At 37.5% G+C, this 25,035-nt stretch overlaps 1 protein-coding gene across 1 annotated transcript in view; it reads left to right on the top strand.

Annotated features, from left to right (window-relative positions):
- Positions 1-25,035, top strand: part of LOC150091576 (poly(A) RNA polymerase gld-2 homolog A-like) — a 359,740-nt gene that overhangs the window by 260,737 nt on the left and 73,968 nt on the right. Inside the window, exon 9 of the mRNA XM_090384638.1 lies at positions 17,081-17,209. Within this exon, the coding sequence (XP_090240764.1) occupies positions 17,081-17,209 (129 nt within the window). The remainder of the gene's footprint in view (positions 1-17,080; positions 17,210-25,035) is intronic.

Below are 25,035 nucleotides of genomic sequence, written 5' to 3'. Positions count from 1 at the left end.
ATCCCAACAGCACCTTAACTATTGGTGGAATCAAGAATGCACAATAGCTAAGAAGTTAAAAAATAAAGCTTGGAATTTATTTCGTAGATCCCCAACCACAGCTAATCTTATCACTGACAAGACACTGAGAGCAAAAGCACGTCGCATTCAAAGAGAAGCCAAGAAAAATTCTTGGATTTGGTTTGCATCTACAATAAACAGAAACACTAACTCCAGGTTAATATGGAAGAAAATCAGGCAGATTTCCAGAAAATTTCCAACCACCCCTCACCAATTCTTTCATGGAACTGGTAAGAACTATCTGCTCCTGAAGACATTGCAAATGCCTTGGCCAAAACCTTTGCCGAAGTTTCTATGGCATCAAATTATTCTCTGATTTTTCAGAAAATAAAGACCAAGACTGAACAACGAGCCATCAACTTTCGAACCTCAGTTTTCTTTCCATATAACCAGCCTCTTCAATATCATGAACTTCTACATGTCATTAAATCAACACGCAACAGTGCCGCTGGGCCAGATGGAATAGCTTACATTATGTTACAAAACCTTGGTGACAGAAATTTACAAATACTGCTGGTCTACTATAACCGGATATTTATGGAAAACATTTATCCCAGCTCTTGGCATCATGCCACAGTTCTTGCCTTTTTGAAACCCAGTAAAGATCCTACCAGTCCTAACAGTTATAGACCTATTTCTCTATCCAGTTGCCTTGGTAAATTACTTGAAAAAATGATCCATAATCGCCTTGTTTGGATCATCGAAACGCAACAGCTAATTAGCAATAATCAGCATGGCTTTCGAAAGAACAGGTCCTCCTTAGATCTCATGATCAAAGCAGAGTTCGCAATTCATAATGCCTTGGTAAAAAATGAACATCTTGTTATGGTTTCCATAGACATAGAGAAGGCATTTGATACTACCTGGCGTCGTGGCATTCTCAGTGACCTCCATGCTCTAGGTCTACGAGGCAACCTGCCTATATTCATCAGGAACTTTCTCAGGACTCGTTCGTTCCATGTTCGATACCGCAGCTCGCTTTCTATGACATTTTTACAGGAAGAAGGAGTGCTACAAGGGTCTGTACTGAGTGCAACCCTCTTTGCCCTTAAAATCGATTCCATCACAAAAGAACTTCCAAATACCGTTGAGACCTACCTTTATGCTGATGATCTCTCTATTTCTTGCCGTTCTCAGAATATGAGATCCATTGAACGACAGTTGCAGATATCTTTGAATAAAGTCCAAAGGTGGGCAGAGTTAAATGGCTATCGTCTATCACAGCAGAAAACTGTTGCAATACACTTTTGCAATCAACGGAAAATGCATACAGATCCTGAACTTCAGATGCAAAACTTTACCGTTCCAGTGACTAACAGCATCAGATTCTTGGGATTAATCCTTGACAGGAAACTAAATTTCCTTGAGCACATTAAATCTGTCCGTATATCCTGCCTCAAAAAGCTGAACATACTAAGAGCTTTATCTGCCTTGTCTTGGGGAGCAGACCGTACATCTCTGTTGCTCTTATGTAGAGCATTGATCAGATCCCAATTGGATTATGGTGCTCCACTTTATGATTCCGCCCATGAATACACTACGTTGGCTGGATCCTATACAGCATAGTGCATTGCGGATTGCACTTGGTGCTTTCAGGATATCTCCTACTCATAGTTTGTACATTGAAGCTGATGAGCCCCCCCTTTACCTACGCAGAAAAGCGCTGCTTCTTAAGTATGCAGCCCGAATACAAAATTGCTATCATCATCCTATTCAGTCATACCTCTTTAATCCACCACTGCAAAACCTCTATAGAAATAAACCCAGTAAAATAAGACCGGCAGGCTTACGCCTTATTGAATTAATGCAGAGTTGGAATGTTCAAATTTTCAACAGGAAACATTTAATGAATTACTCCCAACCGCCATGGATTCCCCCTCCTCAGTTATATTTCAATACTTATTTTCACAAGTGGGGAAAGAATCGTCTACCAACACTCAATGTGAAACAACTCCATGCAAGCCATATTCAGAAATATGCTGATTTTTTGTCCATATTTACTGATGGCTTCAAATCACATTCAGCCATTGGAGCAGTGGCAGTATTTCCCTCTACTATCATTTCGGCTGCCCTTCCACCTGAGTATAGCAGCTTCTCCGCAGAACTTCACGCAATAAAATTAGCTGTAGACAACCTGAATCTCTACCCATCTCTAAAATATGTTGTATACACAGACTCTCTCAGCTCAATAACCGCAATGCAAAACTCCTCCTACAAGGCTCACCCTGTGTTAAATCAAATTGGAAGACTCCTATTACAAATTGAAGAATGTCATCAATCAGTGACCTTTTGCTGGATCCCAGCACATTCAGGGATAAAGGGTAACGAACTTGCTGATGAAACTGCTAAAAATCCCTCAACTTTTGATTTAACCTCCGTTCCGGTTCCAGCCTCTGACTACTGTCACATCATACAAACAGCATGTTTCGCAAAGTGGAAAGAGCTGTGGCACACCCAAACAAATAATAAACTCTACCAGTTGAAACATGATCCAAAGCATTGGCACTCTAGCACCAAAACAGTACGAAGAGAAGAAGTGGTTCTTGCACGGGCACGTATCGGACACACATATATGACCCACCTCCATCTGCTCCGAGGCGAAGATCCTTCTCAATGTCCATACTGTTCAGAAAATTTAACAGTCAAACATATTCTGATTGACTGCCCTCACTATCAATAGGGCAGAATATCCGTCCTGTGTTCCCTGAGTAATCTACGAGAACCAATGACTTTACAACATATTATTGGAGATGATGCAAACATCAACGAGTTTTTCTCTTATCTGAAAATAATTGGACTATATGATAAATTCTAAAATATCTTTGTAAACACAACCAAGTTGTTATGCCTAAATTATGTTTTCAGTTATGCTTAAATTTGTTTTTAGCATTTTCCTGTGAATAGGCTCATTATAGCCACAGCAGCTTATGCGCCGTTAAACCCCCAAAACACACACACTTTGTCTTTCCAGTGCCCAAAACACTGCCTTATGCTGTATGGAGTCAAATTTCAGTTCCAAGTTAGGTACTGGCAAGTTCTATCTTAAACATACATACATACATACATTCTGTACCATTCTGTTTGCAATTAAAATAAATGGTATCACAAACAGCATTCCAAATACTCTAAACTGTTTTGACTCGTATCTTTATGCAGATGATCTTACCATATCCTGCCACTCCCAGAATATGAACTTTATTGAGAGGTATCTACAAATATCCATAAATAACATTGAATTATGGGTAGCACAAAATGGATACAAACTGGCAAGCCACAAATCTACAGTCATACATTTCTGCACCAAGCCCAAAATACATCCTGAACACGAGTTTTATGCCTAGCCAATCATCCTTTTCCAAATGTGAACAATATTCGTCTCCTAGGGCTACTTTTTGATAACAAGTTAAACTTCCAGGAGTATATCAAATATCTATGAACCGCTTGCACAAAGAAGATGAATATCCTCTGGATCATCTCTAGTACACCTTGGGGTGCAGAGCATTATACCCTGCACCACTTATATAGGTCCCTAATTAGATATTGGCTTGATTACGGAGCACTTGTTTATGACTCTGCTAGAGAGAGCACCTTAGCCCGTCTTGCACCCATCCAACACTCTTATCTTAGGATAATCCTAGGTGCATACAGAACATCCCCAGTTCAAAGTCTTTATGTTGAGGCTCACAAACCTCCACTCAGTATCAGAAGAAAGATGTTACTGATGAAATACTCAGCTAAAATTAAAAGTCGTCGTATTTGGCCACTACTACATGAGCAGTGGGCAACCCACTGTGCAAAAACCCAGAAAAATTCAGCCTATTGGTATCAAACTGCAGAATCTAACAGAACGTTGGAATATTCAGCTTGACAATATCCTCAGAGAATCAAAAGATCCCAATCCCCCATGGACCACCTTCAAACATTCTTGTGAATGATTACTTTAAGCAATAGAGTAAGGATGTTATAGCAAATATTAACATCCAACAACTACATTTTGATCATACACAAAAGTATCCACACATTACTAAGCTCTATACTGATGGTTCAATGTCTGACAATAAAGTGGGTGCAGGTGCTGTCTTCGATAATACAACTGTTTCAGTTTCACTTCCAGCCGAACAGCAGTTATAATGCTGAGCTCCATGCCATTAAATCACTCCTGTCAAAAAATAAAAGCATAATATACACTGACTCACAGAGTGCTCTTTTTGCTTTGAAAAGCACTTCCTCACCTTACAATTCCAGGAAATGAATAGGCAGATGATACTGCAGAACAGCATTTCCCAAACTTTTTTTAGTCATGGAAAAGTTTTCATCTGACAACATATTCACGGAACACAAGTTTAGCAGGAGCCAAAGAACTGTTTGCTAATATTTTATTACATACGACACACCGTGCATCAGGAGCATCTTTATTTCCAACACATATAAAGCCAAAATTCAAATAACTCCCATCATACTTTTGTTTTGGTATTTTATTAGTTGGTCTATTTTTTCACTTTGGATTTTTGGGGATCAAAAGGCTGTGATTGCTCATCCTGACTTTTAAGTGTGACGATATTGTGTTCGTTTTCGTTGACTACAGTTGCACTACCAGAAGTACTTTGCTTCTCGTTTTAAAATTCCTTTTTTCAACCACAAATCCATGGTTACATATTTTAATAATAATATTTCAAAATACTCATAATTATCAAAAAAAATTTATACAAGGAAGTGAGTTTAGTTATGATATCGGTTTGCATCCTCCTCTCCTTCAACCCGGCTAAATCCCATACATACGAATGGCATATTAGATCACCACATTGCTACTTTTTCGTATTCTATGGAAAATGCAAACAAATAAAAGCTGTTTCAACTAAAACCTCAACCACAAGTATGGACTTGTAGCCTTCATAAAAATAGAAAAGAAGTAACCCTAGCCAGAACCCAAATAGGTCATACTCTTCACCTTACAAATCTCTTCCTGCTTACAGAAATGATCCTCCACAGTGCACACACTGCTCTCAGTCACTTACAGTAAATCATATACAGTTGTGCTCCCGTATCCGCTTATTCACTATCTGCTGATTCAGTTACCTGCGGTTAACCATGGGGGAAAAAACTTAATACGTACTACTCGCCTCACTTGTCCAATACGATGCTTCCCTTTATTTTTTATGATGTCGATTTTAAATTGAATAGCTTCCCTTTATTTTTTACTATGTCTTGTATGGTTTGGTCACCAACATTATGATGGTTCTTTAGAGATTTAACGGATGCAGAGTTTTCAAACTTTTGAATAATTTCAAGTTTTTGTTTAATTTGAAAGCACAACTCTTGGGTTTGTCCATCATTTTCCCGTTTTCTAAACAAAAAAAAAAAAAAAAACCCAACATCCCTGACATAAATAACAAAACAAAATGTGTTCTTTTGCAGTGCGACGGAATACAACAATCAACGCAACACACTAAATCAAACTAAACATTTGGGGTTTTTTTTTTTTTTTTTTTTTTGAACGGTAGGTGTGAAGACAGTGGGGGTTGCAAAATAATAGGTACATTAATCTCCCAATGATGACTTATAATGCCGTTTCTTGTCTCTTATTTACAGCTTGCAAAATATCTGTTCTAGTTATTACTTGAATTTTATGATTTTTGGTTTTTTTTTTTTATTTGGAGTCTTGAAGTACTTTATTATTACCATATTTAATGTTGGTAATGTCTTACTGTGTGTTTAATTTATCAATTAAACTTTATTATACGTATGTATGTACAAGAAAATCAGGTTATATATGGGGACAGCAGGTGTTCACTTATATCCGTGGTTTCAGCCATCCACGGTGGATCTTGGAACGCATCTCCCGCGGATACAGGGGGTCTTACTGTACTCGTAGAATGTAATGTATTCAACTATGCTCTACGCACTTCTTTTAGTTTCCTTTCAGATATGCAAGAACCTTTGTCTCTCAACAGCATCATCATAGGTAAAGAAGAAAATCTCTCTGCATTCTTTCTCTATTTAAAACAAATTCAAATCTATGACCATTTCTAATTGCTCTCTGGGCAGTTTTCTTGTGTAAACTCAATTACTTTGGGAGGCACAATATAGCCTAAGTAGCCCTTGTGCCAGAAACTACCATAATAACAACAACTGTGTTCCACGCACACACTGCTTATAAGGAAAATCTTGTCTCACCCACCAGAGAGGATAAATCTTCATTCATTTTACTCATTTACTTTAACATGTTATAGCCTCAATCAGATCTTTCCTTAGATGTCTACTGCCAAATTTTGCAGCCCACAGCTTTTAAGCCATTCTTCATATGTGCATTGCTTATCACTAATCTGGTCAACCTTCTTTGAACTTGCTCCAGAACTTTTTTTTTTTTTTTTTTTTTTTTGGGTGTGATCTCCAGACCTGAATACAATATTTCGGATGCAGTCTAACCATTGCCTTGTATGGAGGGATAATGATGTTCTTCTCCCTACTAGCAAATGTTCTATAAGTCGGATAGGATGCCATGTGCCTTCTCACACTGCACAGTAAATATCATATCAAATTGAATAGTAACACCTAATTCTTAGTATTAGTATTAGCAATGGCCAAATGGTGCAAGGAAGCTATGGCTTATGCTGGTGCCTTTTCATACTGCACAGAAAATATCATATCAAATTGAATAGTAACACCTAATTCTTAGTATTAACAATGGCCACATGGTGCAAGGAAGCCTATGGCTTAGGCTGCACCAGCCAAAAATAAAAAAAAATAAATAAATAAATAAAATAAAAAATAATAAGAAGAAAATTAAAAATAATAAATAAATAATAAGAGAAAAGGAAATAGACAACCTATGCATTTCTCTCTTCCCGTAGGTATCCTGCTGACCTTTGAATTTCCCCAAACTGTCAGCCTCTACCACCCATGTAGATAATTTATAACTCACTGGCTAAAATAAAACTTCATCCTCATTCATTTTACTTATGCCTCTCAGAGCCTTAAACACCTCAGTCAAATCTCCTCTAAGGTGCCTAGTTTCCAAGCTCTGAATCCTACATATTCAAAGTCCTTCCTTTTGCCGATCTCACCAGTGAGTTAACCCCCGTATTTGGACCCTTTTGAGAAGCACAATGTTTTTCTTTAGGTGTGGTCTCCATACTTGAACACAGTATTCCAAGTGTGGTTTAACAATAGCCTTATATAATGGGATTCATCATCATCAGCCATTTTCAATCCACTGCAGGATGAAGGCCTCTCCAGCAACTTTCCAGTTCCTTCTGTTTTGAGCACTGGCCATCCATTTACTACCCACAAACTAATGAATTTCACTATCCATCTCCGCCTTTGTCTTCCAGGTTTTCTTCTAGCTCCTCTTGGGTACCATTCTGTTATTTTCTTAGTCCATCTGTTATCATGTCTCCGAGCTATGTGTCCTGCCCAAGACCATTTTAGTTCTTTAGTTTTGATAAGAATGTCCTTTACTTGAGTTTGCTGCCTAATCCATGTGTTTCTCTTCTTATCTAACAGTCTGATTCCCAATATAATTCGTTCCATTCTTCGCTGTGTAGTTCTCAGCTTCTCTTCTATTCTTTTGGTGTGTGCCCAAGTTTCACTTCCATAAGTCATGGTGGGGAGTATACATTGGTTCTTTATTTTATGTTTCAGACAAACTGGGATATTGCTCTTCAGTATGTGACTATATTTCCTGAATGCTATCCATCCAAAATTTATTCTTCTCTTGACTTCCAGCCATTTATCATTATTACAGCTAATAACTTGTCCCAGATAAGTATATGACTCCACCTTTTCAATTACTGCTCCTTCAATCATTATTTCCCTTTCCGTGGCATACTTGTTCTTCATTACTTTTGTTTTAGCCTAGTCCAAAATCCTTACTAACTGTGCATAACTGATTAATTTTCCTCTAATTCTTTGGGATCATGGCTTATGACCACAATGTCATCTGCAAAAAGTAAATGGTTTAGGTACTTTCTGTTCACATTGACTCCTTTCTGCGACCAGTTTAATCTTCTGAAAGCTTCCTCAAGGTCAGCAGCAAACAGCTTTGGAGATATTGTGTCTCCTTGTTGAACTCCTTTCTCAATTTTAAATTTCCTACTGTCTTTGTCTAGTCTAATAAAGGAGGTAGCACTCTCATATATTTTCTTCAAAATTATAATATATGCGGTATCTATGCCTTGTCTTTCCAGTGCTCGAAACATTGCCTTATGCTGTATGGAGTCAAATGCCAGGCATAATGGTGTTTTGTATTCATTTGCTTTCTCCATTGGCTGTGATATTACGTCAAGGTGATCCATAGTTGAGAATCCTGTCCTAAAGCCAGCTTGCTCTTTCGGTTGATTCTCATCAAGTATTCTTTCTAATCTGTTTGTAATGACCCTTGTGAACAATGGGATCATGACGTCCTTATCTCTACTAGCAATAGTTCGATAAATCTTTGATAGGACACCGTGGACCTTCCTTGCAACCTGTCTACATTGCTCAGAGAACTTCATATCTGACTGTATCGTAACACCCTAGTCCCTTTCCTCCACTACCAGCTTTAGTTCAACTCCACCAAGTAACGCTTTGCTGGATTAAAGCATAGCTGCCATTTTTCTGACCATCCCTGAAGTCTGTCTAGGTCATTGTAAAGAAGCTCTGCCTGGCAGTGATCATTAACTACTCTACATATCTTTACATCATCTGCAAATTTAGACATCATGCCCAATATTATTTATGAAAATCAAAACAACAGTGGTCCTAATACTGATCCTTGGGAACCCCACTTCTTACATCAACCCAATCTGAGAAATAACCAGCTATCCATCTAAGGATTTTCCCTGTGATTCCAACCTGTTCCAGCTTTTAAAGAAACCACTGATATGGGACCGAGTCAAATGCTTTGCTGAAATCCAAATAAACAATTTCGAAATTATTCTCTAAGTCCAGCTCTTGAGTGACCTTGTCAAAATAGCTAACCAGATTAGTTAAACCTGAATTTCCCTTTACAACACCATGCTGAGTATCCTTCAGAATTCTATTTCTATCTAAATGATCCTGAATTCCACCCTTGATCATTGTCTCCATGTGTTTCCCTACTACTGAAGTTAGACTGACCGACCTGGTAATTTCCCATTTCACTCTTAGAGCCGACTTTATGTATTGGAGATACAGTGGCACTTTTCAATCCAACGGAATTACTCCTGAGTCCAGTGATGCTCTCGTAAATAGTATCAATGGTTCAGTGTACTCACTTGACGCCTCCCTTAAGATTATAGGGTATATGCTATCAACCCAGCATGGGTTTGTTAAGGGAAAGTCTTTTCTGACAAATTTGATTGGATACTATGGTGTAGTTACAAAGGAACTGGATGCAAAAATAATTTTGATATCATATACTTGGATTTTAGGAAAAGTTTTGACACTATTGCACTTGGAAGACTTGGGAGTACAAATTGAAGCAGTATGGTATTAAGGGTAAGTTGCTACAATGGATAAAAGGGTGGTTGAGTGGAAGAAGACAGAGAGTGGTAATCAGTGGACTTATATTATTAGTGGAGTCCCCTGGGGTTTGGTATTGGGCCCACTGTTGTTTTGTATATTTATCAGTGATATTGATGAAGGTATATCAGGCTTAATGTTGAAGTTTGCAGATGATACAAAAGGTTAGCAGGATTGTTAATGACAGTAATGGCCATGTGCTACTTCAACAGGATCTAGAAAATTTGGGCAGATGGGCTGAGAATTGGCAACTGAAGTTTAACATTCACTAATGCAAAGTACTGCATATGGGAAAAAGTAAACCCAGAAAAATGTATCAACTGTGTGATACTACACTTAGGGTGGTAGAAAATGAAAAAGACCTTGGAGTAATTGTGCAGTCAGATATGAAATTTTCTGACAGTGCAGACAGGGTGCCAGAGCAGGTCATGGGGTATTGTCAATGATATACAGGAATTTTGCTAGTAGAGAAAAGGAGATGAATATCCCTTTGTATAAGGCAAAGGTTAGGCCATGCCTTGAGTATTGCATATAGGTCTGGAGGCCTCATTTTAGGAAGGATGTAGAGTTGCTTGAACATGTACAGAGAAGGGCAACAAGATTGGTGAGGGGAGCAAAGGGGGTCCTCTTACCAAGAAAGGCTTAAATTCTGTAAATTGCAGTGGCTGGAGACCAGGCACCCATGAGGTGATCTGATTTGAGGTGTATAAGGCCTTGAATGGGATGAGCATGCTGAATTCTGGTGGGATTCTTCTGCTTGCTCAGATTATGAACCTGAGGGAGCATAAATTCAAATTGAGGAAAGACAGTTTGTGTGCGCGTGCGTGTGTGTGTGTGTCTGATGCTACATATGCACTTTCTTTCCTGTACCACATGCCTCCATTACTGCTACTACTAACCCTCAAGGCCTTACTGGTCTGAAGCTTTGAAAGTGTTTTCATTAAATATAAATAAACATGTGAAATTTCAACATCATTAATTAATTTTTTCAACTTCACTCCCATGATTTCTCGTTGACACAAAGGGTTCTTCATCGTCTTCTTCACCTTGAACTATTTTCGTTACATTAAGAACCATTAATCATTAGTTACCAGCTCTTGAACCATATATGCATCTGACCCAAGTATTTTTGAAGCAACATGGCCTGGCTTAGAATTTTAACCAGTTTTTTACCTTTTTACCTTTAAATCATCAGAAAACTTTGATAAGCTTCCCTTAGATATTCTCATCATATCATTTATGAAAATTAGAAATAGGAAGGAGATGTTCTTGTTACACTGGTCCACCCTGAAGACTTATCATTTAAGAAAACCCTCTGTCTCTTATCTTTTAGACAGGCTTCAATCCATTATAAGATCTTAACTTGTTTATGTAAACTTCTTCCAGTTTAATATACCTGCTTATAATTCCGTGAGGAATGGTATCAAAAGTTTTACTATTGAAGGTTTAGTTACATGATGTCAACATTGTTATCTCCATCTAACTGTTTAATGACTACGTCATACTAATTTAGCAGATTGGTCTGCATGACTTTCCCTTAATGAACCTATGCTAGCATTCAAGATACATTCTTGTCAAGGTTGTCCTGAATTGCATCCTTAACCACAGACTCCATGATCTTACCTGACACATAGTCAGACTCACTAGTCTGACTGTGTCAGATCATGGAGTTATATTAAACTAGAAGAAGTTTACATAAACAAGTTGCTGGTAAGATCCCATACTGGATTGAAGCCTGTCTAAAAGATAAGAGACAGAGGGTTATCTTAAATGATGTCCTCATGGTGGACCAGTGTAACAAGAATATCTCCTTCCTATTTCTAATTTTCTTAAATGATATGATGAGAATATCCAAGGGAAGCTTATCAAAGTTTTCTGATGATAAGCTCATAAAATTTTCTGAGGTAAAAAGGTTGATTAAAATTCTAAGCCAGGTAGTTACCAAAAGCCTCTTTAGCACCACTTTTGTCAATTGGGGAGATATTAGCACTTGTTCAGTCCAAAGAGATCATCCTAGAATCTAATGATGCTCTCAGTAGCATTTCCAACAATTTGATATGCTCACACACAGCCTTTTTAATTATAAGTATATATTGAATATATATACCACTTTCTCCTGGACACTTGCTCTTAGCATTAGCAAAGGCACATGATGCAAGAAAGCAAGCTTATATAGCATCAGCCAAAAAAAAAAAAAAAAAAAAAAAAACCCCTTATTTCATCCATCGACTCGCTCCAAATGTTTGTCAAGTTCTGCCTTGAATCAAGACTGCCAATCGTCCTTTTGGTATTCGTTTCCAAGAGCTACTCAAAGAACTTAATATCAAGGTAGACAAGGTTGCCCAAACATCAAAGCAACCCTTTCCACCCTGACATGCTCGTGTCCCGGCATGCGACTTGTCGCTTAGAAACTGGGGAAAGTTTGACACTCCATCATGTGTCTACCTGCAGCTTCATTCAGCACATCGAACTGAATATTCCGACTTCGAGCCAGTCTACATAGACGGTTCGATGTCAGAATCATATGTGGGATCTGCTGCTGTCTTTACAGACAGCAGCAGATCCCACATATAGTGCTGTCTTTACAGACAGGACTATATTAGAGCAGATTCCCTCTGAATGCAGTATATTTACTGCAGAGCTGCACGCTGTAGAGTTAGCCTTGGATCACATTAGTAAATGCCAATACCAACGGTTCATTTTATATTCCGACTCTCTTAGCATGTTACAGGCTTTAATATCTGTGAGATATAATCCTCATCCAGTTCTGTCTAGCATTCAGCAGAAGATTCACGTTCTCCATGAACGCGAATATGATATCCGCTTCTGCTGAATTCCCAGCCACATTGGGATTAGGGGAAATGATTTGGCTGACGTCGCAGCCAAATCAGCAATTCCCAATAATAACCGCTGCCTGTTAGTCCCCTATACAGACTACAGGCAAATAGTACATCAAAAGATACATTCCCAATGGCAGGATTCGTGGAATAGACAGACTGCGAATAAATTATATCGTATAAAGCCTGTAATTGAACCGTGGCAGTCTAGTGTGCGCAGGAATCGTAAGGAGGAAGTTGTTCTAGCTCGTCTCCGCATAGGACACAGTCATCTTACACATTCTTTTCTGCTGAGGGCAGATGACTGTCCTATGTGCGAGCAATGCGACACCATTTTATCCATTGAACATATTTTATGTGATTGTACCAGTTTTAGAAATGCTCGTTTTACCGCTTTTAATCATCTGACTGAGCCCCATACACTCAGTCAGATTTTATCTGACAATGACCATGTGTCTGCTATTTTTAGTTTTTTAAAATCAGTAAACCTTTTTACTAACAATTAAAAAAAAAATCTTATTGTTATCTACTGATATTTGTCTTTTACAATTTATACTTGTTTTTTTTTACCCGGACTTAGCGACCTAATTCTTTAGGTCACTGAAAGTTTTACTTTTTATAACAAGTTTTTAGCGCATTATAGCCTTAGTTGCTGATGCGCCAATAAAACCCTATCAACCAACCAACCAACAGCCTTGAATCTATTTAAGCTGTCAGCTTCTACAACGACAGATGGAAGTTTGTTCCGGCAATCAACCACCTGCTGGCTAAAGGCAAACTTCTGCACATCTATCCTACAACCGTTTTTCCTCAATTCAAATTTATGCCCTCTCAGGCGATTGTTCTCAGCAAGAGGAAGAATCCCATCTGCACTGAGCATGCTCAAACCATTCAAGGCTTTATACACCTCAATCAGATCAACTCGCAGGTGCCTAGTCTCCAGACAATGTAATTTGCAAAACTTAAGCCTTTCTTCATAAGAGCAACCCTTGCCCTTCTCTTTACTCATTCCAACAGCTCTACATCCTTCTTAAAATGAGGCCACCAGACCTGTATACAGTACTCAAGGTGTGGCCTGACCATTGCCTTAACAAGGGGATAATCACCTCCTTATCCCTGCTAGAAAAATTCCTGTATATCATTGACAAGACACCATGAGCTACTCTTGCAGATCGTCTGCACTGCTCGGAGAACTTCATATCTGCCTGCACAATTACCCCCAGGCCCTTTTCATTCTCTACCACTGTCAGTGTGGTACCACAGAGTTGATACGTTACTCTGGGATTACTGCTTCCCATATGTAGCACTTTACATTTGTCAATGTTAAACTTCATTTGCTACCTCTCAGCCCATCTGCTCAACTTTTCCAGATACTGTTGCAGTAGCATAGTGTCAGTAGTGTCCTTGACAACCCCGCCAGCCTTCGTATCGTGTGCAAACTTGGACATTAAGCTTGATATACCATCATCAATATCATTTATAAATACAGAAAACAACAATGGACCCTGAACCCTGAGGGACTCCACTAATAAAATTAGTCCACGAAGAGCAGGGTCCATTGATTTACCACTCTCTGTCTTCTCCGACTCAACCATCCCTTTATCCATAGCAGCAATTTGCCTCCAATGCCACACTGCTCCAATTATTTAATAAATGCTTTTTGCCCTTATTTAATTCCAGTAGCATTTTCTAATAAATGCTTCTCTAGAATCTTTATATAATTCATTTTACAGCAATCTGAGGCACCTCCATAGCCAGGTGGGCAGGAGCAGCAGTGCTTAGCACAAGCTTCTTGATTAAACCGGGGTTCAAGCCCGTGACCACCAAATACGGAGGATGTGGAAAGGTCAGGGAATGACCACCGGATATCCCCGGAGCAATATATGTCCTTAGTTGCTAATGCTCCTAAAAACCAAATAACAAACAACAGCAGTCCCCCAGAAATGCTTGCTTTTGATGGTAAATATCGAGAAATACCTATTCAGTCATCAGCCCTTGGTGCTTGACTTTCTATATATATTTGCTATCGGTTTCTCATAATCAGCTTTCACCTGCCCTATCCCATTAGTGGCTTTGTTACATATCCTCATATAATGCTCGTATAAATCACAATCACATGATTTTGTATAACTCCCATTGTTTTTTTTTTTTTTTTTTTCCTCAGTTAAATTTTTAATCTCATGTGTCATCCATTTTGGCACCTTACATTTACTGAACTTGACCCACTGATACGATTACAGCAGAATCGATTAACCAGGATCATAAAAACTGGGACACTTCAAGACTCCAAATTTAAAAAAAAAAAAAAAAAAAAAAAAAAAAAACAGAAATCAAAAAAAAATTCAAGTAATAACTAGAATAGGTATAAACAGATATTTTCTTTTGCAAGTCGTAAATAAGCAACAAGCGGCATTATAAGTCGTCATTGAGATATTAGTGTACCTATTATCTTGCAATCCCTGCAGACTTCACATTCGCCGCTCAAAAAAAAGAAAAAAAGAGAGAGACCAAATGTTTAAATAAATAAATAAATAAATTTTCTGTTTATACTCCGGCACGACAACCAAGTCAGTAGAGTTTACAATAAATCGTCAATACAAATACAGTATTTATCGTATTTAGTGGTCACGGGCTTGAACCCCGGTCCACTCAAGGAACGCGTGCTATGCACTCTCGCTCCTGACCACTGGGCTACGTTTAGTTCTTTTTAGTGCATCGCGTCGATTGTTGTGTTCTGTTGCAGCGCAAAAAGACAAACTTTGTTTCGTTATTATGTCAGGGATGTCGGAATTTTTTTTTTCTTTAGAAATCGCGAAAATGATGGGTAAACGCAAAAAAAGTTGCATTTTCAGTTAAACAAAAACTTGAAATTATTCAAAACTTTGAAAACGGTGCATCTGTTAAATCTCTAAGGAATCATTATAATAAGGATGTATCAAAATGGCCAAACATTAACAAGTATCGCGCAGAATTCAGATTTGTCAATAATAATATAGTAGCATATGTTATTAGTTATTCCCGAGTTACGTAAAACTCGACGAAGTAAGAAGTTCTGGAACGTATCTCTTACGTATGTTGGGGACTTTTGTATTTTTGGATTAACTGGGAAATCGATTATACGGGATTTGTTTTTTACCATCTATCAGGGAAAATCAAGAGTCTACTGTACATCTGTGGCTTTGAGGATAAATTCCTTGCATATTTGTATCTGATGTCAAAAATATCATTCCTATAATAGTCTCCTCTCTGTAAATTGCAATTCTACCCTTTACCTTTGACCATAGTTTCTTTAGATGTAGCCCATTTTATGGTATTTGTGCTCACTATATCAACTTTTTGTTAAAAATTAGGCTCCTTAGTGAGAACCAGATCTAGGATATTAGTGCCCCTTACTTTCTTGGATAAGTAGCCCTCATCTGGCTTATTCAAAAACAAACTGCTACCGTGATAGTTGTACCATCCCCATATTTCACTCTATAAGAGAGGGAGAGAAGTCACCCATAATGAGACATTCATACTTACTAGCCAATTCAATCTGCCTCAAGAGATTTTTGTCATGCCCCTCAGTCTTTTGGCTTGTAGCATATCCAAAATAATGCCAATAAATCAAAATAATATAATGCTTAAAATTGTACTCCAACCATTATTTTCCCTTTTCTGCAAATCATTTCACACCATACTGACTCAACATCTGCATTATCTTGATCTGACTCAGGGAATATTCTTGCAACCATAAGGCAGTTTTTGGTGAGAAGCATCACTTCCCTACCACTCCTTCCCTCCATGTCTCTCCTGAACACAATATTCACCAAAGGGAAACTCCATCTTGTTTCTGTGAGTTGCACGCACTGCTGCTCCTTCCCACCTGGCTACGGAGGCGCCCGTGAGTTGCACCATGGCTTGGTAAGCCCAACTACATCAGTATTAGTTGACTTAATCAAAGCTCAATTTCATTTAATTTATTTGCAGTACTCCTGGCATGATTCTATAGACAAATTAACATTTTATTTTATGGCTTTTGACTGCCTGATTGCCCCCCCCCCAATAGTTGCTTATGAGCATTTTTACGTGTGATCTTAGACTGCTTTTTAGATTTTACTTCTATTACTGTTTTCCTTTCAGTGTTTTGGGTAATTAAGGACAATATTGACTTCTTTGCTTGATACAATTTCAGCAGGAGGATGTATAAGTATATTATCTAACAATAACAATACATTAATGCTTTCAGATGCATTTAATTTTAATTTTCCTTTTCAGTGAATTTACTTTTACAAAATGATTGTGTATCCATTCCAAACAACAGCTCTTCAGTTCAAAAACCTCAGATTTCAGCAGTATGTCAGTTGTTATACTGGAGGATTAGCTTTGTTTTTGTATAATGCTTAAAATTGTATTGTTGCCTTTTACTCAAGTCATGTGTTTTCCTTCAACTCTTCTATGCTTTGAAGTTTCAAAGCAACTATTATTTAATTTTGATTATGGTTGTTATTATCTATATCATATTTTGGGGTACTGATAACTGATCATTATTCTAACTGGTCAATATTTTTAACATATTTATTTTAAATAATAATTTTTAATTGTTTCCATGTGAGAAGCTTTTACTATTTAACTCTGTTATGCTGTTTTTTTTATTAAGCTTCAGTGATATCCTAATATTTGATTTTATAATTGACAGGATGATTTTTTTTTTTTTTTTTTAGTTGATTGGCGAGTGAGACCATTGGTTTTAATAATAAAGCTGTGGGCAAGGGAGCACAACATTAATGATGCCAAGAATATGACCTTGTCAAGCTATTCACTGGCACTGATGACTATTCACTATTTGCAGTGTATGTGTTTGTTTATGTATGTATATACATATGCTGTATACTACTTTTATATTTGTGTGTGTGTATATATATTTATTATCTGCTTCTATATATATAATACAGAGGTCGTTCAAATGAAAACTGCAAAGCTGTGGTGGAAATGAAATTACTAATTATACCACACTAAACCTAGCAAGGGACTTTAACATTAGGTTACACTTGGTAGCATGCAGTTTTGCTACATGACTTTCATTTTATTTGATCAGTAATCAAATAAAAAAAATCAACTTGTGAAAATAAAAAGGAAGGAAGGTGATGATTGCCTTTAGCAGTGCAAATGCACAACTCCCTGGTCAAGCAGATGCACCCTCACAAAGGACAAGTATCACCTCCACGATGATTGAACTGAGAAAAATGAACCAAAATAGTGACCAGAAACTCGAGCACAACTTGTTCAGGGAACATCAGTAAAAAATCAGTGGGTTCCAAAAGAATCGTATTTCAGTCCTTGACTGCCAACAGATGTCCCTGTGCAATACAAATACTAAATGAAAAGGAATGAACAAACTAAACCTAAAAACATGTTGTGACCCCTGCTCTCTAGTTTATTTGTTTAAACAGTATTGAAACCCATAAGCATTGATCTTTCCTGAAGAAGTGGTGTGCATTTCCCTGTCTTTATTTTAGCTCATTTATCTCAGTGTATTCATTGTGGAGGTAACACTGGTCCTTTGTGGGTGTGCCTCCTTGTGCAAGCAGTCATGCATTTACATTGCCAAAAGCTAGTCACCTTCCTTAATTTGTATTTTCATGATTTGATTTTTTTATTTCCTTGATTATACTTTATTCAATCACTGATTAGCTTGGAATTCAGCTAGCAAATGTGTACCTTGCCAAGTATAGCGACTGTTGCGTTCACTTGCTGCATTTATCTCTGTGGTATAATTAGTGTTTTTGTTTCCACCGTAGTGTGGACATAATCATGTTTGCTTTAGTAATAAATAAATTTATAATTAATAAAAGTGTGTCAGTCTTTAATTTTACTTCCTATAATATTCACTCCACTCCTCCAATGCTGCACTAATGCCTAGATTCCTTGGGAGAAGTTTTGTGGTTGGTGGTGAAGCCATTCATGCACTTTCATCTTAACCTCTCCATCTGGTGAGAAGTGACATCCAAAAAAGCTGATAATCACATGGAGCTAAGTCGGTGAATTCAGCGCACACGCACACACGCACACACACACACACACACACACACACACACACACACACACACACACACACACACACACACACACACACACACACTAAAGACAACAAACTACAGTTTCTTTCAATTTTGTCACTTTAAATGGTTCACAAACACGTCACAATGTTTGCCATCCATCATTGTTTCTTTTCTCTCCGGATAATATTCAAGAATATGACCTAGTTTATAGTGAGTGTAACACTTTCCCTGATAATGCTTGAGTATTTACTTTCATCAAACCGTGAGCCTTTATTGATCACTATGTGCTTTAAGAAGGCGTCTCCTTTGTGCTCATACCTCCAATAAGCACAGAACACAAAGTCGTCATTTTTTCAGATAAAGAAAATTTAACACCAGGAAAGTGGTGGTGTTAAATGCCAAGGAATCCATCATGCACACACCTTTCAAGAGTGCAACTCCTCACTAACAGTAGTATGTGCTGAACTAATAATAAACTTGCATGCTGTGGTAATTTCTTCATAGTAATGCAATGGTTTTCTCCAATGAATTCTTCTGCTGTGACTTCTAATGACATGACATGATGTGCTTAGCTATTTTATGTTGTTAAAATTGTTGGAGAAACCACAATAATAATAATAATAATTGCCATATGGTGTGTTACTATCATTCAATAGTAATGCAATAGTTTCCTTATATAAGTTTTCCACTGGCACTACAACTTCTGATTCTATGATACCATGTGCATGCTCTATGCAAGAAGCCTTTAGCACTTTCAAACCATTTTTAAACTTATGCACTTACTCAGACTTGCCATTGAGCCATGCCTGCTTACCATATCAAACCAACATCCCATGATAAAAATCATCAGATTTTATTCCTTCTGCTTTCAAAAAATGTATTACAGATTGCATCTCTAACTTGGTGCATGACTGCAAGAGTGCCACCATCTTGAAAATTGACTTTTCCAAATATTGTCAGTAGATGGTGCATTTATGTGCACTCGGTATTGCAAGCAGACTTAGAGCAGTAATCTGACTTAAAAGTTTTTTGCATAATACAGTATATCCTTGTTAATTCAATGTAAGGTTATTCATAATGCTACCATTCCCCAACCAACAATATAGGGTTTTATGTGCATTTTCATATGGATTATTCAAAATAAATCTACAGTGATGAAATTCAAAGTCTGAATTGGTTCCTGTAACTTGTTCACAGTTCCCAACACAGGTACTGTGAATCTTCTTGTGTTCAAATCTTGCATGCTCAATTTGAAGAAAATGGTAATAAATGTAGTGTGGGGAGGACATTCCCATTGAAGGATTTTAAAAAAATTAACAATTCATCTTAAAGAATTCACATTGAGGCTTGTGAAATATTTTTAAATTTCTTGCACATAGTAACAAAGATTGCTGAATTTTGTTTTTGTCGCCATAATAGTCATGCAGTTCAATGTATATGAGTACTGTGCATTGAAATGACCTCTGTCTGGTTTATAATTTATAATTGCACATACCTTCTAAAGAGTGAGTATCCATATTTTTGGATATTGCTTGCTGTTTAATCCTGAGTCAGACCTGAGTTAATGAGACCCCCGGACAATATTTCAGCAATCCGTGCTTCATGTACTCCATCCACACAGCTGAAACTCCTAATAGCTATTTTTGAAAATGTTTATAAAAAATGGATTTTTCACAGTTGTATTCAGAAAAGATTGTAAATAAAGGTAGCATCAAAAAAGTGAACAGTTTTGAAGATCAAATCCTTCATGCCACTGTTGATGGGTTAAGACCTGTAATATGTGAAAAGGAGGGTGACTCTTCTCTCTTCTACCACTACCACTCATTCTGTAAACTTTGTAATGTAGTGCTGGACTACTCTCTGGTTACAACTATGTATGCTAGTCTTAGACCCCTTATGCAAACTTTTGATTGATTTGATATTACTTTAGACCAGCTGAGCAAGAGGCCAGTATAAGCAGGTAGAGCCTTAAAACATTTTGCATTTTACTTTGGTTAGGTGAAATTAAATCTATTTTTTGTGTGTGTAAATTAAGTCACTATTTATGGAAGAAATTAATCATGAAACTGCTTCGGGAGCTTTTCTCCCATTTTCAATACTACTTTGCCAAGCCAAGTTAAAAAATGATAAGATACAAAAATCTGCATTTGAACCAAACTATTCTAACTGGCACTATTAGTAAATTAATAAGAGGAGTTTACCTCAATATAGTGCGTAGAACACTTCCGTATGATACCCTCCAGAAATTAAAATGGAAAAAAACGAAAAAATCGACAACTTACCGGTACATTAGAGTAAAATATAAATAATTAAATAATCGATTTAACACAATTCAATTGAATTCAATGAATTGTGTTAAATCGATTATTTAATTATTTATATTTTACTCTAATGTACCGGTAAGTTGTCGATTTTTTTCGTTTTTTCCATTTTAATTTCTGGAGGGTATCATACGGAAGTGTTCTACGCACTATATTGAGGTAAACTCCTCTTATTAATTTACTAATATTATTATCAACGTAGAACATATTGAGTAGTACAGCTCTGATTCATGCTATCTAACTGGCACTATAATTCCTAAAAATAAGTTTGGTTTTTTTTTTATGCATTATTTCTTTTAATTACATGTAATATTTTACTTTAATGCAGCTTCCATGGTTAATCTTTTCAGTAAATAGATTACTATTTACTGCACACACACACACACACACACACACACACACACAAAAAAAAAATAAATAAACGAATTTAATTCTGCTACCAAGGTAAACTTTCACAACTTCAGTCATACATATGCTATTCAGCTGTACTCAGGCACTGGATATTTTTCTGTCTACCACTCTTAGCTATTTAAAAGTGATGTCAGCTGGTCAATGGCTTGTGTAGTAAAAGTAGTTTGTGCTTAACGAAGTTTAATGAAAGTGATAATGCAAAAAAATGAAATGTCACTCTTTTTTTTCTTCAATTACAAATAATATCTAAAAGTATGGATACTCTCTCTTTCTCTTTCTTTCAAAGGTATGCAATTATACATAAACAAAACAGCACTTATTTTTACTCGTAGCTTGTATACATCAAACTGTATAATGGTGGCAAAAATGAAACTTAGAAATGAGAATTGCATAGTATTAATAAGAGTGACTAAAAATTTCTCTTCACTAATTAATACCACCATGTTCTGAACTTGTAGATTTTCAAACTCACTTAAATCAAAATACAGTAAGACGCCCATATCCATGGGGGATACATTCCAAGGCCTATCGGGGATGGCTGAAACCACGAATATAAGCGAACACCTGCTGGCCCCATATATAACGTGATTTTCTTGTACATACGTATAATAAAATTTAATTGATAAATTAAACACACAGTAAGACATTACCACCATTAAATACAGTAATAATAAAGTACAGCAGACTCTCAATTTACCGGGGTTGGTTTTTAACCTGGACACTTCAAGGCTCCAATTTAAAAAAAAAAAAAGAAAGAAAGAATCAACCAGAAATCATAAAATTCAAGTAATAACTAGAAGAGGTATAAACAGATATTTTGCAAGTCGTAATTGAGTGACAAGAACTGGTGTTATAAGTTGCCATTGGGAGATTAGTGTACCTATTATCTTGCAACTCCTGCTGTCTTCACACCTACCACTCAAAAACAAAAGAAAAAAAAAAGAGAGAGAAAATGTTTGATTTAGTGCGTTGCATCGATTGTTATGTTCTGTCGCACCGCAAAAGGACAAATTTTGTTTCGTTATTTATATCAGGGATGTCGGATTTTTTTTTATAGTAACAATTTTTTTTTTTTTTTTTTTTGTTTATAAATCGCAAAAATGATAGCCAAACGCAAGAGTTGTGCTTTCAAATTAAACAAAAACTTGAAATTATTCAAAAGATTGAAAACTGTGCATCCATTAAATCTCTAAAGAACCATTATAATGTTGGTGACCAAACCATAAGTGACATTGTAAAAAATAAAGGGCAGCTATTTGATTTAAAATTGACACCATAAAAAATAAAGGTAAGCATTGTATTGGACACGTAGGGCGAGTAGTACGTGTTAAGCTTTTTCGGTTTTTTTTTTCCGTGGTTAACCACAGGTAACTGAATCAGTGGTGCCGAAACAGCGGATAGGGGCACAACTGTAGACATGTATTTTGGTTCCTTTAACTTTGAACTAAGGAGGTTTATTATATGTATTTTATGTTGATTTTACAGTTTTCATTTGAATCACCTTTGTAATAATAATCAGCAAAACTTTACATTTTGTGATACATAATATGCTATTATTTGAAATGGAAATTTTGAAATTCACTAATTAAAAGCAGTCTATTTGGGTATGACTTTTTTTTTTTTTTTTTTTAATGAAACCCCCAAGCACGAGAGGAATGAGAATTGATTGTTCTTAGTACCATGCATGGGTTACAGATTGAGAAGATGAAATAAGATACTTGTTGACATTAGACTTCAATTTCAGATTGTAATTTTCAGGAAATACATATGAAGGGAGGTTGTTCCAGAAAATGGTAGTTCAGGGAATATATGAGGAAGTAGAAAAGTTGTTTCTGTGAGTTTTAAATTGGAAAGTAAAAGGGTGCTGACTGGCTGCAACACACATTGAAATTGGTTTGGGAGAGGTAGCAGGAATTATAGAAGCCAACTTAGAAGAATAATGCTCATGGATGTATCTATAGAAAAAGCATGCAGCAGAAACAGAATGTCTATGAGACAGGGAGTGGAGAGAGTTTGTTAGAGACTGCCTATTAATTAACCTAACTGCCCTCTTTTCAGTTTGTTTGTTTGTTTGTTTGTTATTTGATTTTTAGGAGCATTAGCAACTAAGGCCATATTGCTCCGGGATATGCGGTGGTCATTTCGTGACCTTTCCGCATCCTTCGTATTTGGTGGTAACGGGCTCGAACCCCGGTCTAATCAAGAAGCGTGTGCTACGCACTGCTGCTCCTTCCCACCTGGCTACGGAGGTGCCTTCTTTTCAGTGGATTCGAGAAGCCTTAGAGAGGTTTTGGGGCCCCCAGATGTGGGAATGATATTCAATTGTAGGACAAATTTGCAATTTGTACAGAATGAGCAGCTGTTTGGAAGAAAAGTAATGCTGAGAGTGAAAGAGAAAACACCTAGTTTTTTAGATGCAGAGGAAGCATCTAAAACCTCAAGGACCATCTTTGGTCCTTGAGGTTGTCACAGACATTCTCTCAGATATGCCAGACAAGCTGTTCTTTCCACCTGGGAGTTTAAAATGCTGATGGAACTGATATTCGGGTGACACTCAAGTTAAGTGGACCCAATTTCGGCGAAGTCTGGATGGTCTGTGACAGCCAAATCCTCTGCTTGCACCTTCATGGTGGTGGGACTGTTAGTGTAATCCTAGGTATAACCTCCATGCACAAGTGCATGGTGGGTGACCACCCAGGTGTGAACCAACGTAAGCAGGGGTCGAGGTGTGGCACCCACACCACATGGAGGAACGCTGCCCCTCTATGTTACCAGGCAGTACTAGGTGGTAGATGACTCTCATCAACCGGTGAAATACCACCACTTTGCTTATTGGAGGCTTGAAGTGGTGGAACCCATGTTTAGTCTCTAGAGCTAACTTCCGGTCAACCCTTCCCTATCTCTTCCATCATGCAGTATGATTGATGACTTTTGAGGTTATGATGAATGTCGTGTCGAGATCCAATATTCCTTACATTTCGAGGGTGCAGCTCTAAAACGGTGTTCGCAGGCCGACCGCTAGTTAGTACACCGGACCGAACCTATTGGTAACTCTCTAGGAGGCTTCCGGATCAGCTAGTGTATAATCTATAAGTCTTGTCTGACCAATTTGATTGGATACTATGACGTGGTCACAAAGGAACTGGATGCAAAAAACAATTTTGATATATACTTGGATTTCAGGATAGCTTTTGATAATGTTGCACATGGAAGCTACTGTACAAATTGGAGCAGTATGGCATTAAGGGAAAGTTGCTACAATTGATGAAAGGATGATTGATTGGGAGAACACAGAGAGTGGTAATCAATACTGCTCTTCGTGGACTAATGCTATTAGTGGCGTCACCCAGGGTTCAGTGTTGGGCCCATCGTTGTTTTGTATATTTACAGCGATATTGATGAAGGTATATTAAGTTTAATGTCAAAGTTTGCAGATGATACAAAGGTGGGGAGGTTTGTTAATAACAGTATGCTGCTGCAACAGGATCTGGAAAAGTTGGGCAGATTGGCTGAGAAGTGGCAACTGAAGTTTAACATGGGCTAAATCAGTGACAAATGCAAAGTACTGCATATGGGTAGAAGTAACCACAGAGAAATGTACCAACTGTGTGGTGTTACACTCGGGTAGTGGAGAATGAAAGAGACCTTGGGGTAATTGTACAGTCAGATATGAAGTTTTCTGAGCAGTGCAAACAGGTGCCAGAGTTTTTTTTTTTTTTTTTTTTTTTGATAGTTGTTGGCGCATCGGCTTCTGTGGCCATATTGCACCTCCCAAGGTTTTTGCAGTACTTTGATCCAAGCCCGAGGCGGGAATCGAACCCGCGACCTTTGGGTTGCCGGGCAGGTACTTTACCCACTCGGCTAGCCCGGTCGGCCGGTGCCAGA

Source organism: Mastigoproctus giganteus, chromosome 1, assembly GCF_048544385.1.
Source record: "Mastigoproctus giganteus isolate SK-2022 chromosome 1, ASM4854438v1, whole genome shotgun sequence".
Taxonomy (NCBI): domain Eukaryota; kingdom Metazoa; phylum Arthropoda; class Arachnida; order Uropygi; family Thelyphonidae; genus Mastigoproctus; species Mastigoproctus giganteus.
The sequence above is the reverse complement of the archived record's forward strand: the minus strand, read 5'-3'. Positions and strand labels throughout refer to the sequence as shown.